General features: G+C 32.3%; 1 protein-coding gene across 1 annotated transcript; it reads left to right on the plus strand.

Moving 5' to 3' along the window:
* Positions 1-256: 256 nt before the first annotated feature.
* LOC143042681 (tubulin beta chain-like) lies at positions 257-10876 on the plus strand. The gene is made up of 7 exons (XM_076215109.1): positions 257-415; positions 6774-6882; positions 7423-7533; positions 7848-8300; positions 8574-8816; positions 9538-9723; positions 10505-10876. Exons 1-7 carry the CDS (start codon positions 359-361, stop codon positions 10684-10686), a joined length of 1341 nt encoding a protein of 446 aa, XP_076071224.1. The 5' UTR covers positions 257-358; the 3' UTR covers positions 10687-10876.
* The last annotated feature ends 7423 nt before the right edge of the window (positions 10877-18299 follow it).

Here is an 18299-nt window from a genome sequence, read left to right on the forward strand (position 1 = left end):
GTAAATTTGACGATGTGTTGACAGGGTGTATTGTTTGCAACTTGATTATTCTTGTCAAATCTTTCGTCCATCATTTGTCTTTGTCAAACAAAACACCCGTTATATCTTTTATACAGGAATCATTTAAATTTTATTTAATGATAACAAATTCAACAAAGACACGTGGTCCGAGTAACAATACAAATATTGTTTTAAGGCAGGACTAATTCGCGGAGGAATAACAGTAAAGCAACCCTGATTTTAATATAAATTGATAAATTAAATTTTTAGTTTGTAAGATACACATAGAACTGAAACGAAGGGCTAAGAGCCTATATTGAAGGATATTTTCCGTAACCACAAATAAATTACAGACAAAATGAGGGAAATTGTTCATATGCAAGCTGGTCAGTGTGGTAACCAAATTGGTGCTAAGGTACAGTACATCTAATAAGTTTATTAAATTAGAAGTAAATTTATTTTTCCTTGTCAAGTAAGTTTGGTTTCTGTTAACATTATTGCGGTCTGTCTTTTCTAAAGAATGCTAATATAGTAGTTTGAAATCCTTAGATAAAAATACCATTTTGAAAAATACGTAATGCGATCTTAACATTAGTATTTTGATTGAATATTAGTATATTCATCAATTTCAATCACAAATACAATTATTGAAATCTATATTTCTGCCCGATAAAGCATCTTCTACGTTAAACAGTTACTAGTAACTGATTAAATATGCAAAGTTTTAACATTAAGAAATCATTTTTCGGTATAATAAATTAGATAACTTATAAATTAGACAAAAGACAAAAAGACAAAAAGGCAAACAGACAAATAAATAAAAACTTAAAACTCTAGGAAGTTACATCTAAATGAAACAGTTTCTTATATTGATTTGTCAGTTTTATATGCATAACTTGAAGCAGTGATGCAATTTATCTTTTTTTTTTTTTTTTTTTTTTAATTTCGTCCTTTTCTTTTTGATCAAACGAAAAATAAACAGTTGTGCAATAAAACAGATAATTAAGTAAACAAAAGTACTTTTGTAATCTATAATCAATATATCTTCCCTTGGTAACGATGAATGATAGATTTGTATTCTCTTTCCTTACCCCTGTACCCAGCGGAATGCATCTATTTAAATGCTATTGTAAACTGCATTGTTCCATAGTATATCAAGTTTCATTCCCTTTTAAATCTTTAACGAAGAGAAGTTAAATAGACATGTATTATGAATGATTTGTAGTGAATTCGAGTTGAACGTTTACAAGCAGTATATTTACACCATTGAAAATTCACATTTTAATAGAATATCAGAGTGCATCATTTTGTGTTGCGACTTATCGCTTATAGAGATAGAATAAGTTTCAAATGGTTTAAATATATCATTGAAAATTAATTAAGAAATTTATTTTCAACAAAAGTAGATTTTGTTTATAGTCGTTCGTTTTTACGAAAGAGTTTTTGTCAATAGTTTATTTAAACGCCATGTACTCTGTCCTTGGTTAATCATGAGACCAGGAACTACATCCAGGAGTTTGGAGGACTAGAAATGTATAAAGATATGAAGAACTTCAACTAAAACGGGAAAATAGACAAAACCAATGAAAAGTATAATCCTTGCTTCAGGAGATTGAGTTTTGTAATTTTATCAAGTCTTGCATTTCAATTTAAGAACCTCCCTGAATTAAAATTGCTATATACATGTTCATCCTTCAGCAAATGCATTTGTGTCCTGATATTTGTAACAGTAGGAACACATTTAAATAAGAATACCAACTGAACGAAAAAAATTCTTTGTTTTACGTTAACGCTTAATAGTTCGAGCTTGAATGGGTGTTGTTTCAAGTTCTAAATGATTTTTTATTATGTTTTTGTTACATGCAATGTATTTCAACAAAACATCAAAAACTTAAATCAAGGCATACCGTGGCTCTTGTTAAATGATCAAATCTGCGTAAAAGGATGACTTGTCTATAGCTGTTCCGAACTCGATCATCAGGTCCGAATGAGTTCTATCTAGACGTAAATAAGTTGTAATCAAACAAGAATGACAGATTAGAATTCTCAAAGATCTTATAAAATCCTGATAGGGTTAGAGGTCTATATATTTGATAACTGAAGCTTCCGACAAGCACGTTTGAAACAATAATAAAACGAACTAATACAACAGAAGATTTTAAGCTTTCACAATATTATCTGAGATGAATTAAAAAGGAAAGCCAATGTTTAATAATCGAGATTAAATTCAAAACCAATTTAAACAAAAATCCTTATCTTATTGGTACAGTATGCGTCAAGTAAATAAAATAGTAGTTTCATGGGTGAAAGAATGAACGATATACATTGATACTCTTTGTTTATTTTTCGCCAATAGATTTACAGTAAATAATTTACTGCTGACTTTTATTAGAACGGAATAACAAGACCTACTTATAGTTAAAACAACGCAATGTATTTCAATGAGCATTTAGATATATAAATTGAATGTATACATCCTTGTTTCGTGCGTTCTAAATCTTTTATTCATATTTCCCCTATAGATTTACAAAGAATAATCAGTTACTGCTGACTTTTATAAGAACGGAAGAACAAGACCTACTTGGTTTTTTTTAAACAACGTAATGTATACAACGGAGAATTAAGATAACTTATAGGAGGACCATACGTCCTTGAAATAATCTACTCTTTGGTCGGGTTGTTGTTTATTTGACACATTCCCCATTTCCATTCTCAATTTTACTGTGAATTTCGTGCGTCTGACTTGGATTTCTTAATTTACCTTTAATATCTGGAATACTTAAAACAATTTGAAAGCCTGCGTTCTTCCGTTAATAACACGCGTTTTCTTTTTAAACAAAATAGCGATTGCGAATGAGACAACTAGCCACCAAAGTTCAAAGTTCAAATATAAGCAACTTTGTCCGTTTTATTTTGTGTGCCATATTTTGTTAATTCATGACATGTTATTTTTTGTACATTATCTACACAATAAAACCAATAAATCTTTTTTTCTTCATCATTGACACAAACAAAAACTAGGTGTTGATATTTTGGTCTGATACGGGTTCATTCCAACCTCGTAGCAACAATTGTACAAAACTATACCGTTATCATCGGACATCTAGATACAGTAACGAATCATTTGAATAGAGATTTGTAACCGTTTGAATGGGATTTTAAATACCAAGTTTGTGGGTAAACCTACTCGCTTTATTAGTTCTGTTTCAACGATTTGCGCAAAGAACAATTCATACATTTTAAAATAATGGAATAAAGACAGCTTTAGAGAAAACCTGTATATATATTCTGAAATAAAAAAAACAATAATAAGGTGACGAAATACTTAGCAATTGAAATTGATTTTGAATCCAAGAAATCATCTAGCTTTTTGATTTTAAGATATACTAAGAATTGGAAATGGAGGGTCGAATTTCGTTTTAAGAAGGCGATATGTTTTTTTTGTATCATGTATCTACTATACGCATGGGTTGATGTCATTTGCATTTGCTAATACCCAGTATTTAAATCTTTCTTCTGTAACATAAAATATTCTGAACATTCCTTCACGCACGAATCCAATGCTAAGCGCTCTTCTGGAATAACATTCGTCAGAACGCTTTTGGTATAGTTTGAAGAAACACATATCTGTATTAAATCAAGAAAAGTAATAAATATACCTTATCCAGTAGTGATATTCATTTCCGATAGCGTTTGCCCTAGAGGGAGTTTTGTCTTCTACAGAAGAAAGATAGAAAATTCAAAAATTAGTATTGATTAAAATGTAACGTAGAAAGTCTTAAATGTTTCTTTATTGTTTCAGCTTAAATATTCGCGTTAACAAACATTGGTAAAATATTATCTAGTCCATAGATTGCAATCTTTCCTTTCAAAGGGCGGTTATCAGTTTAATATTTGTTGCATATTTTCTTTAAAAAATGTCATTAATCTATAATACCCATTAACAGACATAAATCCTTAATTTGACAGTTCAAAAGGCCGGCCATTTTCTGTCCAGGTGGGTATGAATAACATAAAGACCAGAGATTACGGATCTGTCACAATCTGATATTCGCCACTTTCTGTTTAATAGAACCAAAGCTTAATGATAATACATATGATTTGAAGGTGTATTTAATGATTACTAGGTGTGAGAACTTATTTGGTTACTTTAAACGTATCTAAATGTTTAAATAAGATAATTAATTACTTCTTTCAATTTTGTTAAAAGGGAAGAAAATTGAAATAAAATTGCTATTGATGACTGAGATTGATGACGTCAGTTTTTAATTTGATTTAAAAAATAAAATTGTTTTTTTTTCTTTCCTTCTGATTCGCGGCGTTTGGGTACCAAAATAAAAGTAAAGAAGCAAAACACTTGTTCTATACAACAGAAAAGTACACAAGAATCACAAAGTGGTTTGAAAGTGCAAGGTGATAAACACATCAGAAATCAGAACGCACTACTCAGTTACGTGTACTCAGTAAAGGACGAGCATCCAACTTTTAGTTCGTCTAGCGACACGCGCACCATGCATGTTGCATTAGATTGTCTATTTTTGGAATCATCTATCGGCTGCGTCAGGAATTGCATGTTTTTACCTGTCTCTGAATTTAAGCGGTAGATGGATGATGCATATAGGTAAACAAAGCAAACAATGGCGTGTCAGATCACGTGATAAGGGGTCAGCAAACAACGACAACTGATATATAGTGATAGACCGTCAAAGACGCTCTTTAATTCTTTATTGTTTGCTTATAATAAGATAACAGATCAGTTTGTATGCTTGGGGTGCATTTTTATTAAGTACAAATATACAGATAGTAAGGTATTGGGTGATTGAAAAGATTTAAGGTTTAAATCAACGTGAGAAATAGAAATATACATAGCAACGGATATACGAGTATAATAAACTTTAATCTCCGTAAACAATGCCGGTTCGCTCAAATACCGACTGAAAGTTTCTTAAGCGATTTGAACATATAATGATGAATTTTAAGAGTATCTCTACGAAATACAATACATTATTGTAATATTTAATAAAACAACGCGTCAATCAAGTTTCGTTGAAAATTATATTGCTCATCAATTTCTCTTCTGCATGCCTGTCTGTTATTGCTTTTCTCCAAAAATTTGTTTTCTTAAAAAAACATTTAGAGAGAGGCGAAATAAGGTTGCGATTAATGCATCTGCTTATGATGTTATGGCAGATATTTTTAATTTTTTGGTTGAATTTAATTCTTTTATTGTATTTAAATTAATACTCTCGTTACCTGAGAGTTCGGAGTTGCTTAAGACTGCCTTTTGAACACTTAACGATTTTTAGCTATGATGAGTCCTTCTGTTGTCGTCTCATTTATTTTATATAAGAATAATATTTTCATGCATCAGACACAAAATGTGTACAAGAATATCTTCATGAACATTAATGAAATATTTTCCACTGACGTTCAACAACCAAAAATCAATAAATCAATTGGACAATAAAATTTCGTACCCTTTATCTCTTGGTGATAACTTATTCATAAACGAACATCAAGCTTTGATCGAAAGTTTCATTTGACAAAGTTTGAAATGAACACTTCAAAATAAAACATTCATTGTTTCATGTGTTTTAAAAGATTAGTTTACTTTTACATTGATTTACTGATGCATATTTGAAAAAAATCTAGATAAAATTTTAGTACTAAATATGATAGTAATCCAAAATATTATATAATTGTAAAGTTATACTGAGATCAGCAAAAATATCAATTCATGAAAAAAATCCCCTCAATTAATTTAACATTTATTTCCTTCACTCGATGACAAATTAAAATAAACCTGACAATTTAAAATATTCCATGACATATACTTGGACACTTGATACGACAAACTATTTTATATTGTACCAAAAACATTAAAAAGATACAATGGCAGGACATGTAAGGGCAAAGATTGTACATGATATCAAATTTCAATTCATTTAAAATAAATGCACATATCAATATTATAGGATATTCGTCATCAAATTGACGACCATTAAGATTAGGAGCCAATTAGCATTAAATTTTAATATAATTGAAAAAGAATACATATCTATACAAATATTATGCTGTCATCTGTGGACATAATGTAAAACGGTGATGTGCACCTTTTAGGCAGAAGCACGAAGGAAAATGGAAAATAGCAAAAATACAGACTCCAATGGAAAGTCTTTTATCAAATGACGAAATTAAAATCTCAAACATATCAAATGAACGGAACGGAAAACAATTGTCTCATACCCGACTTTGTACATGAAGCACAATCCATAGATTTATAACCGAAGCGAAAAGCATATCAAATATTCTACTCTTTTGTTTCAAAGCATTACATATACTCTTAATACACGTTTCAAAACCTTTAAGACTTTTATTTAAAACAAAATTAGTAATGAATGAAGAAATTTTGAAATATAAAGTCCAAAATGAAACTCTAATTCCTTGAGATTTTAAAATACTTTATTTTCTTTTTATATATCATGACATGCAAGAAGAAAAATCATAGAAACACCTTTCAAATTCATTTAATCATGAATACATTTTTACTGAACTGGTACACATTTTAGTTTGGGGGCCAGCTGAAGCCAATCTCCGGGTGCGGCATAATCTCGCTGTGTTAAAGACCCACTGGTGGCTTCGTCTGTTTTTTTTTTATATCTTTAATCGAGTTATTATCTCTTTGGCACATTCACCATTTTCAATTTTATTACAGGACAAACATGTTTAAATGTTTCCGACTTTAATTTTTTTCTTTTTTCATTTTTCTTTAGTTTTGGGAAGTAATATCAGACGAACATGGAATAGACCCCACAGGAACATATCATGGTGACTCAGATTTACAGTTAGAAAGAATCAATGTATATTATAACGAGGCTACAGGTCAGTTTTATTTGTAGATTCTTTTTTAACATCCAGTTTGTGTTTAAGCATTTACAATTTCGTCTTTTAGCATTATTTGCGTATTTTACATGTATTTCAAAATGAAAAAAAAGTAGATAAAATTTTGAAATAAAAGGGCGATAATTCAACTGTTTCAAACAAATACATCAACAAAAACAAAAACAACAACAATGTCAACATACAACAAAAACAATGTCAACATACAACAACATCAATGATAATCATAATAATGTAACATTGACATTTAATTGAAGATATGTTTAATCTTAAATCCTTGCCCTATAAAAGAAACCATGTTGGCCTATAGAACGTATTTATAGCAGCTCCGATCATAGTGTTTTCTCTTTTTAAAAGTTCGAGACAGTGCTATGAAACGTTTTTTTTAATTTAACTTACTCCTGTCTACACACAATTTAACCTCTATTCAAATCAGGAATCAAGCAAAAGAATCACATACGTTGAAAACTTAGCCGGTCGGTATGTCGCATTTGGTACATGTATATTTGTTTTCTTTTACAGGAGGCAAATATGTACCCAGAAGTATTCTTATTGATTTGGAACCAGGAACTATGGACTCCGTCAGATCAGGACCTTTTGGACAAATCTTCAGACCAGACAATTTTGTGTTCGGTAAGATATATAACCCTTAAATTACACTGTTGAAATTTTGAAAATTAGAAATTTTGGTATTTCATCTTTTCATTTCAATGGCATTTATTCAAACATAGTTAAATAACTGAAAACCTTTATAAGGGATTAATATGTTTGATTTTGTTCAAATCCCAACAAAAACATGATTTCAATTAGAATAAGTATTTTCTAATTTTAACAAGTGTGGACACAGATCAGTGTGGATAGAATGTTTGACAAAATTTTATGACAAAAAGATTTCTCTGGGTTCTAATTAAAAATAACAGTTTTTAACAGTATAATTTCTTTTACAGGACAGAGCGGTGCAGGTAACAATTGGGCAAAAGGACATTACACAGAAGGCGCTGAACTTATTGACTCTGCTCTAGATGTTGTACGTAAAGAGGCAGAAAGCTGTGACTGTGTTCAGGGATTCCAACTTACTCACTCACTAGGTGGCGGCACTGGCGCTGGAATGGGAACACTATTGATTAGCAAAATCCGTGAGGAATACCCAGACAGAATAATGAACACTTTCTCCGTTGTACCATCACCCAAAGTATCAGACACTGTCGTAGAACCTTACAATGCAACCCTCTCCGTACATCAGTTGGTTGAAAACACAGACGAAACATACTGTATCGATAACGAGGCTCTGTATGACATCTGCTTCCGTACATTGAAACTTACAACACCAACATATGGTGATCTTAACCATCTCATCTCCGCAACCATGTCTGGTGTAACAACTTGTCTTAGATTCCCAGGTACATTGCTTTATGATTAGTTTTGTTATTATTAAACAACAAATTCATGAAATCATCTGTAATTAACACATATTATTTCAGAACTTAAAAATAATTTCACGAAAAACGAAACAGTGTTGTATAAATAGCATCAAATTTTTCAAATCAGTCACGATGATCATTTACCTTCTAAACTTAGTTCCAAATTTTGGTAAACAGAAACATAACTACTTTAAACTTTTACATTGTTTACTGAAAAATAAACCTTTGAATTTAAATCTTTCCCTATTTCAGGTCAACTTAATGCCGATCTCAGGAAAATAGCCGTCAATATGGTACCCTTCCCTCGTCTTCACTTCTTCATGCCCGGATTTGCACCTTTAACATCTCGTGGTAGCCAACAGTACCGTGCACTAACAGTACCGGAACTTACCCAACAGATCTTTGATGCCAAGAACATGATGGCAGCATGCGATCCACGTCACGGCAGATACCTCACAGTCAGTGCCCTCTTCAGAGGAAGGATGTCAATGAAAGGTAATTGAATCAAAAGAACTATGATTAATGTCATTGTTTATACACCGAAATGAAAATTACTTCATGTCATTGGTTTAATTTCCATTGTTTAGAACGTTTTAAACCAATCACAATGTTTTTGTGTACGCTTTGTGGAAATATTACACAGAATGCATAAACTTCTGAAACGGCGAATTGAATAAGATGTGTTTACTTGTTTAGTATTGTGGTATGCATACGTATCCTTTTCAGATTTAATCATGATGTTATAATCGCAAACGTCTTGATTATGCATGACATATTTCTTACTGGTTATTTAGAAAACAATAAAGCATAGAAAAATTATGAAAAGAAACCCACAAAAGATACCAGGCTTATCATTTGATACACCTAAAATGTATTTCGTGAAAAAATAATGTACACCAACTATTTTTTTTCGAGCGATTTATTTTCGCGACATTCGCAAGTAGACAATAACATGAATATAAATCGTCGCGAATACATGAAAAACCGTTTATAATAAATAAATATGTAAGAAAATTGGAAAATCGCAAAAACCAGACCAGTCGCTGCAAAGTCGACTAGAAAGACATAAACGCGAAATAAAGTATACGCGAAACTGAATTGGTTTACCTTTGAAATACATAAGACAAACCATCTTTAGAAAAACTATAAGGCTAATAAACACTTCTCTGACACTTCTCTGACACTTCTCTGACATATAGAATATTTATTTTCACAGAGGTTGATGAACAAATGTTGAATGTACAAAACAAGAACAGTAGTTACTTCGTTGAATGGATTCCAAACAACGTCAAGACAGCAGTTTGTGATATTCCACCACGTGGTCTTAAGATGTCTGCCACATTTGTTGGAAACACAACAGCCATTCAGGAATTATTCAAGCGTGTCTCAGAACAGTTTACTGGTAAGTCTAAGAAAATATTGCGGTAACCATGTTACTATCGTTAGTTACTTGAAGAAAGGCTGCATTAAAAGAAGGAGAAAACATACTGATCGCAATAAAAAAAAAAAAAAAATATTTGCACACGTGAAAACGGAAGACTTGCTCAAATAGGAAAATGCTCAAATAGGAAAATGCATATTTTAGATACAAACTAATTCAAAAAGGTGTAAGTCAGCATACTAGTAAGGCAGTTCGGGCGGGGAAAATATTTACTGGCAGAATTTGGCCATTCCAAATTATGTTCATCCAAAACTTTATACTTAGAATCGGGTAGACTTCGACATATTGTATAGGTTCTTGACTTTAGTTGAAAATCGAATGCAGATCCAAAGTAATTTGTTTATTGACATATACATGTAGGTATCGCTCATCTCTTTTAATGAACATACGATAAATTCAAATAAAAAGGAATTCATAGAACTAACTTAGAAGATATTAACAGAAAAACCTGATATATAACTGGTATTTTATCGTGTACTCAGTGGCTGGGGGACTATGATAAGCCCAAGTAACTAGTTGACGAATAAACTGTTCTTCAAATCATTTTGTATTACATGACCATGCTACTGCAATGGCAGACGACAAATGACGTAAACCATAATAGCTCAAATATGTTCCACCTTTCCGACATCAGAGATTAATTGTGAGGCAGTCCCGATAACCAGAAGACCCGAATAGGAATATAAAAATTTTCATTTTTTAGAACTTTTCATTATTTATAATTTACTGATTTCATTTTCAGCCATGTTCCGTCGTAAGGCTTTCTTGCATTGGTACACTGGTGAGGGTATGGACGAGATGGAGTTCACAGAAGCAGAATCCAACATGAACGACTTGGTATCCGAATATCAGCAATACCAAGATGCAACAGCGGAAGAGGAAGGAGAGTTCGAGGAAGAAGAAGGCGAAGAAGAAGCACAATAAGGGATAAATTGACAATTAAATTATTTATAAATTCCGTCCATTAACGAAAAATTCGTTGACAATCAGTTCCAACACATTTAAAAATGTATACAACATAGGAAGCATTTATTTATTTTATAAAGCAGGACGTCAGGGCAATATTGGGTATTAATTTTTGACATTTTCTGCTGAATAAAGTTACACGATAACATTCTTTGTTTATCTTTGTAATCAGTATGTACTGTAGATTCATTTATTTTCGTGGGTACCAATTTTCGTGGATTGAAGCCAATTGTTTTTTTCATAGAATTTGAATTTCATGTTTTTCGCCATTTTTGCATAAACAGATATAGAAAAAGTGTACTTGGTTGAACGTAAATTTAATGGACCCTATACACAATCAATTCACGAAAATTGGTATCCAACGAATAATAATGAATCCACAGTATTTCAAATACATTAGAGAGGACTTAGAAAGAACGACAGAAAGATCTGTGTGAATCACAAAACTGTATTCATTTGAATAAATCAAACCAAAAGTCATGTTTCCATTTTTCCAATAATCACACATGATTATGATTGCCTATCTGTCTTTTTATCAGTTTTATTGTGTTTTTGTTAATTTGTGAAGTTTTCTTTGCAATCTGATATCGCGACATTCACTACTTCAATGTACATCACGTGACGTGATGGAAAAATTGATCATCTACGTATATGTATACGCTCTTGACCGAGGCAAATATTTGGGAAGCCGAACGGAAGATTCAGTTCGAGGATTCTATTTTTAAAAGGTATCCGGAAAGTCATGATTCGGTTTTGATATGTTGCTATGTGAATGATTTCCCTATCATTTTGCATAGCCATTTTCTTTTTCGATATGTTGATCAACTCGATCAACTAATTTTTGTAAATGATACTTTTTATCATCCCAAAACATTTCGAATTTACATCATTAAGTCATACGAAAAATAAAATTTTCTTTACTGTTGATTGTTTTTTATCAAATGTAGTATTAGTACTTATTCCGTTTGGGAATTTCGATTAAATAAATAAAGGCAACAGTAGTATACCGATGTTCAAAACTCATAAATCGATAGAAAAAAACCAAATCCGGGTAACAAACCAAAACCAAGGGAAACGCATTAAATATAAGAGAATGACGACACAACATTAAATATAACACACACAGAAACGAACTAAGCATTAGAAAAAATCCGATGAGAATAACAAATATAACATCAAAACTAAATACATGAATTTGGGATAGAAAAGTACCGTGACACGTCTTATAATAATGTGAATTCAAACTCAAATAAAAGAGGAAACAGACGACACAATAGAAACACATCGTTAAAATGTAACACACACATAAACGAACTATAATATACAATGTAGCAATGACCATACTCTTGACTTGGTGCAGGACATTTTTTGAAAAGAAACAAATGGTGGGTTGAACCTGGTTTTATGGCATGCTAAACCTCCCTCTATTATGGCCATGTTAAATATCTATACTATTAAACGAGAAGACCTCATTTTGGGTGTCGCTTCTCTTCTTTCCACAATAAATTAATCAACACGTCTCTGTGTCCTATAGGTACAGTGCATAGTCGCATTTGTCATCCATTCATATGATTATTCAGATTGAGTTATTTTGGGAGAAAAACGAGAAAAAGGGCATCCGGATATTGTCCCGTCATTGGACAAAATTTTAAGTCAGATTATACTTCCGGTTTGCGTTTTTCTGTATATATACTACGAATAAAGTGTATTTTCAGAATTCTATCTGCTATCATTTTCAAGTTTACTATCCACGGTGGTCACAGAGTTTATTAAATAGAGAGGGTCTGTATACTATATCATAATCAATGACCACCATGGATCGATTAGAAAACTTAGAATTGAAAGTAAATACACGTTTAGAGTTTATTAAATAGAGAGGGTCTGTATACTATATCAATGACCACCATGGATCGATTAGAAAACTTAGAATTGAAAGTAAATACACTTTATTTACATAGTGAATGTTCATAATATACAGATAAGCGCTAAAATTATTCATGTGCACTTTTGATACCTTTTCTGAAATTCTCCAGTCATTAAATCTTTTACAAAATTCATTGATTACAAAAAAGGAAGATGTGGTATGATGGCCATGTTGACAACTCTCCACAAGAAACCAAAATGACACAGAAATTAACAACTATAGGTCATCGTACGGCCTTCAACAACGAGCAAATACCATACCGCATACTCAGCTTTAAAAGGCACCGAAATGACAATGTAAAACAATTCAAACGAGAAAACTAGTGGCCTTATTTATGTACAAAAAATGAACGAAAAACAAATATGTAACACATAAACAAACGACAACCACTCAAGTACAGGCTCCTTACTTAAATGTTCATAACATACTAAATGTATATTCATATTGAAATTGATAGAAAACCACAAATTGGGAATTTTTGAAATAAAGGAGGAGGGATTAAAAAACTGAACATTTTCCTATTCCCAATAACCTATGATTTATGATACTTTTGCTGAAATTCTCCAGTCATTCAATATTTCACAAAATTCTTCCAACAACACTTTACATACTTTAAACTACGCTCTGAATGCCCGCGATTTCGCGGGTGTGTTCTAGTAACATTTAAATGACAACACAACATTACAGGACTACAATACAAATAAATAGGAGAACACAATTGACAAATAAACACACGAATAATAGCTAACAAAAGTCACCAGGTTTAAGATTTAATACGCCAGAAGAGCGTTTTGTCAACACAAGACTTACTAGTGACGCCAGGTACAAAAGTTTGAAAGCCAAAACAAGTACAAAGTTGAACAGCCTCGAGGACCAAAAGTTCAAAAAGCTGTGCCAAAAACGGCCAGGGTTTTCTGTTAGGTACCAGAACATCCCTATTATTTAGAATAAAAACGTAAATTTTCTATCAAATCTTGATAGCAATAAAATTACGAATTGAAATTGGGAATTCTCAAAGAGACAATAAACCGACTATAGAGTAAAATAAAAACACAGCCGAAGTCCGCCGATAGGTCTTCAACGAAGCAAGAAAACCCCGCACCAAGAGGCAGATTGCAGCTGGCCCCTTAGCAAAAATGTGTACTAGTTCTGTGAAAAAGGACGGCATGCTAAACTTCAAAACATATAAATGATTTTAAGTAAAAAAATAAACAAGGCTAACAAAGGCAATTGGCTTCTGACTAGTGACAGGCAAAAAAATGCTGCGGGGTTATACATGTTTAATGAGATTTCAACCCTCCCCCTATACACTTAGCCAATGTAGAATGAAAAAAACATACAGCAACACGCACATTAAAACTCAGTTAGATAGATGGGGTGTCTAAATTATAATCCATAGAATTTCTTAATAATTTGCCAAAATGTAGTTTATATCCTGCTCGTTTAAGAACATTAATAAAAAGAATGGGTCACCGGACTTATTTTCACACTACAGGTTGTGCAAAATTGTCCGATTTTGTATAGATTATGCATGGAAACCCCAATTTTCGGTCATAAACGAAAACTACACCATAGAATTTTGAGATAAAATATGAGAAGATAGCTTCAATAATATTCTTTCAGATAAGACGAAGAAAAAATGGGGTCACCGGACTCGTTTTCTTGCTAAATAATAAAAATGGGTAAATTCCTAACACAATCTATTGTAAAAGTAACAATATCTGAATTATCTGTCCTTGCATTTGAGTTGTCTCCCCTTATTTGGCAAAGTTGGAAAAAAATGAATCAAACGAACGTATTTGTTTTTTTGGTAAAATACAACCCTAAATATGATAAACCATGGCATTTTCTATATTATAATGAAATATCTTACACACGAATTACCTACTAATCTCAAAATTTGCACATTTTATAAAAAATCTATACCTTGTTTTCTGGTATTTCAAAATTCAAAATGGAGGAAGACACCCTATCTACTTTAAAAAAAGTCCGAGTCCGATGTCAGAATAGATAACAAAATAAACGAAGCCACATGAGAATAACATATAAATTAACAAAAGATTGCTACATGTAGCAGTTACTGGTCCAAGACCACAATTGTCGTCCCTTGATTTTCGATAAATATAGTCCCTAGTGTTGATAGTGAGTTACTTGCCATTAATTTTTATAACCCTTCCATTTATTTCTCCATGTTTAATGCCTTAGATTGCAAGTAGGGGGGTGAAATTGCACTGTTAAAAAATTTGGGTCCAGAATTTTAAAGGAAAGTAGTGATTTGGTCCAGGTAAAAAAGGTTGAAAAATAGTACTTCGGAAGCTGTCAAAAGATTTCAAGACGCCCTAAAGATAAAATTGTCCATATTTTTGAGTAAGGGACGATGAAGTTTTCTATAATTTTGATATAATTTGTCCCAAAAGTAGTACAACACACTGTAAAAATTTCTTTGAGAAAGCGCAGGTGGGATTTTTTTTCTTTTCATTTATGTTCTAAAAGAAATGCACTACGAAATAATTGTGGTCTCGGACCTACTGACATGTCAGCTTCAGACCTCAATTAAACTGATAGAAAGATTATATTCTGTCATATGAAAAATTGAGCAGAATTCCTCCCGTTAGGGTTTTAGTATCAAACCATCATAAAAAATATTAGAAGAACATATTAACCCGTATCATGTTAACAACTGGTTTTAGAATAAATGTGTTTATTTCCGATGTAATGATACTATAAGTGAATCAATAGTAATACCAACATATGCCATCTTTAATGTCCTGACAACAGTTTCGTAACTATATCCCTTCCGAATCAGTCTATTGAAGTGTTTGTGTAGCTCTTGAGGTGAATGCCAACATTTTTGTGCTTTGTACAGAATATTACCATTAAAGATTTGATATGATATACCTGAACGAATAAGATGTCTGCATGTTGAATTATATTTACGAATGATGTACTTGTACTGATAATTAAATTTAGTATTTTTTTTACTAATTTGTGATATCGAAAATTCTGGAGTCAAAATTTTTCAACATAGACTGGAGAGGAGATATAAGAATTCCTAAAAACAATAAAGCATGCTTTTCCGTAAAATTCCCTAAAAAAGATTCCCGATAAGTGAAAATCCCAAATTCCTGTAAACATAGATCCCACGGTCCCCACAAAGTCCTTTCGCCCAAAATTGCATTAATTGATTGATGTCTCAACCCATTATCGACAAGTTTCCGCGGTCTTGGATCTTTAAATCAGATAACAGAAAACGTCGTCTGATCTTTATCTTTTGCGTCCTATTCCAGACTGTTAAGTTTTAACTGATTGTTGTTTCGTAGCCTCCCATGCTACCACTGAAAAAGCCTGTTTTTTTAAATTTTTTGATGTCATCACTGGATTTTCTGTTATAGGTTACATGTCCCAAAGGGCCGTTGGCAGTTTTTTCCATCATTTGTTGTCCGTCTTCATTTTGTCATCGACCATCGTCGCCCATTAACTCTTACATAATTCCTTTTCTCTGAAACTGCCACGTCAAATTTAGCTATAATTGGCCACAATTATTGGACAAAGCCATCTAGTTTAAAGGTATGTCCGAAGACCCCAACTGCTAACAAAGATGACCGACTTGCCTAAAAATAGAACAGGAATAAACAAGATTGTCTCTGATTTTGAAAACCCCTCACTACCAAATGATTATAGTCTAAAACGACCAATTTGAACTGAACATTGAATCAATTATTTAGTCGTGTTAATTTTTTCCGTAAATATTTGGACTTATCCACTGTGGTAAATTCAGGACTTTACAGACAATTAACGTGCAGTCAATTCAGTAAGATGTTGATGGTACAGGTACAGCTTCTGTGACTCTTTTCAGAAGGCCGGCCCACGACCGAATATAGTTTCTTGTTATTATAGTGTCGTTTTTCTTTATTTTTGTTCTCTGCCTTCCTGATTCATTTCTCAATTCTTTTTTTCATTATATTTATTATTACAAATAGTCAAACAAACATACAAATAGTAAGCAAGAAATCTAAAAACTTTGTTAAAAATATATTCTTAACGAAACCAAATGTTTGTAGAGATGAATAAAGTGCACTAATTTATATGATTTTTTCAAAATTTTAAAAGCTAACAGAAACAAATAAAATGACAATTTTCTTCTCAATTACGAAGTGTTTTTTTTTAAAAACACCATTTGCATAAGTTTTCAATTTATCTAGTACATAGTTAAGCAGAACATTAGATATCAAGTCGACGACATGGGTATCTTTCAAGTTGGATGTAGAAAATGCATAACCTCCGATTTAAAAAAAATAAAAAAATACCACGGACGGAAAAAATATCAATCTATTAGTTCAGTAATTTTCGTGTCTGCCCTTCCATTATGTGACTCAAGATAAAATTCCAGCAAATGGGTAACTATCGTATCGAAAAGCGAAAATCGAGTGCACCTTTTTATGTTAGGGCGTGTTTGAGTTTAATCTTTTGTCTCGATATCGTACAAAGCAAGAATATTTCATAGATCGTCTCGCTTCAGATTCTATCATTTTTATATATCAAAGCTACAGGTTAACTTTATAACATAAAAAAATTACAGTACTAAAAGATGAAAAATATGGGTCAAGTGAAATACCTATCCAATGAATCACAATGAGAAGGTGTGTTCGAATAGCTAGTTTTTTTTACTAAAAGTACTTGACGACAGTCTTCCGAGTTGGATGATGAAAATGCATATCTTCGAAAAATTATATTGTTTTTTGTGTGTGAAAACTAGGGTTTTACAGTCTTCAACCACTAAAAAAATCCACGAAATATTTAATTAGAATTTTTTTTAAATGTTTATGAATTTTCGAAAATTCCACCTGACAACCGATCAGACAATAGTTTTAAGTTGACTCAGTGCAGACAAGATCATTTACTGATGCCCATTAGCTAGTTGAAACATTTGTCTTTTAAAATACAACTGACATATAAGGATCGTAATGATGCAATGTGGATAAATTTATCGGTTTGCAAGAGCAAAATTGGCAGCGCGTCATCCCTACAATGGCTTCCATTTCTACGATTGTGAAAATGAACTGGCGTAATGGGGAGATAATTTTGACAAAGTAGAGTCCTGATTGTATGGTCGGGTTGTTGTCTCTTCTCTTGAATAAAGCCCCGGTCACAACAGATCGTACGATTTTTTGTGGTGGAAGATCTATAAAATAGTTGTCATGGCACTGTCGTGCAAAATGTCACAAAAATATTATAATTCGAGTGGTCACATCAGCTACGACATGTCCACGATGGGTACAGTACAGAAAAAAAGAATTGTATTGTACTGTCGTGGGTTTGTCGCAAGTGAATCGTGCGAAAGTCGTGCGACCGTCGTACGACAATTGGGTCTATTTTTCATGTTTTCATGTCATGGGATGCGCGTGTTACTGTCGTGTTACTGTTGTGTCACTATCGAACGACTGTCGCACTACAGTCGTGGGTCACTGGCGCGTTTGACTCCGAACTACTAGTATAAAGAAGTCCCGATTTATTGCGTGCCATTTGACATTTGCTTCCATTATTGTTCAGTGTCATTATAAGTTCGGTCCAAAGAAACAACGTTTTTGTATTAGTTTATATTATAATTGTTCATCGAATTTAAACCAGGACGCCCCCGAAAAGAAAA

Source organism: Mytilus galloprovincialis, chromosome 8 (genome assembly GCF_965363235.1).
Source record: "Mytilus galloprovincialis chromosome 8, xbMytGall1.hap1.1, whole genome shotgun sequence".
Classification (NCBI taxonomy): domain Eukaryota; kingdom Metazoa; phylum Mollusca; class Bivalvia; order Mytilida; family Mytilidae; genus Mytilus; species Mytilus galloprovincialis.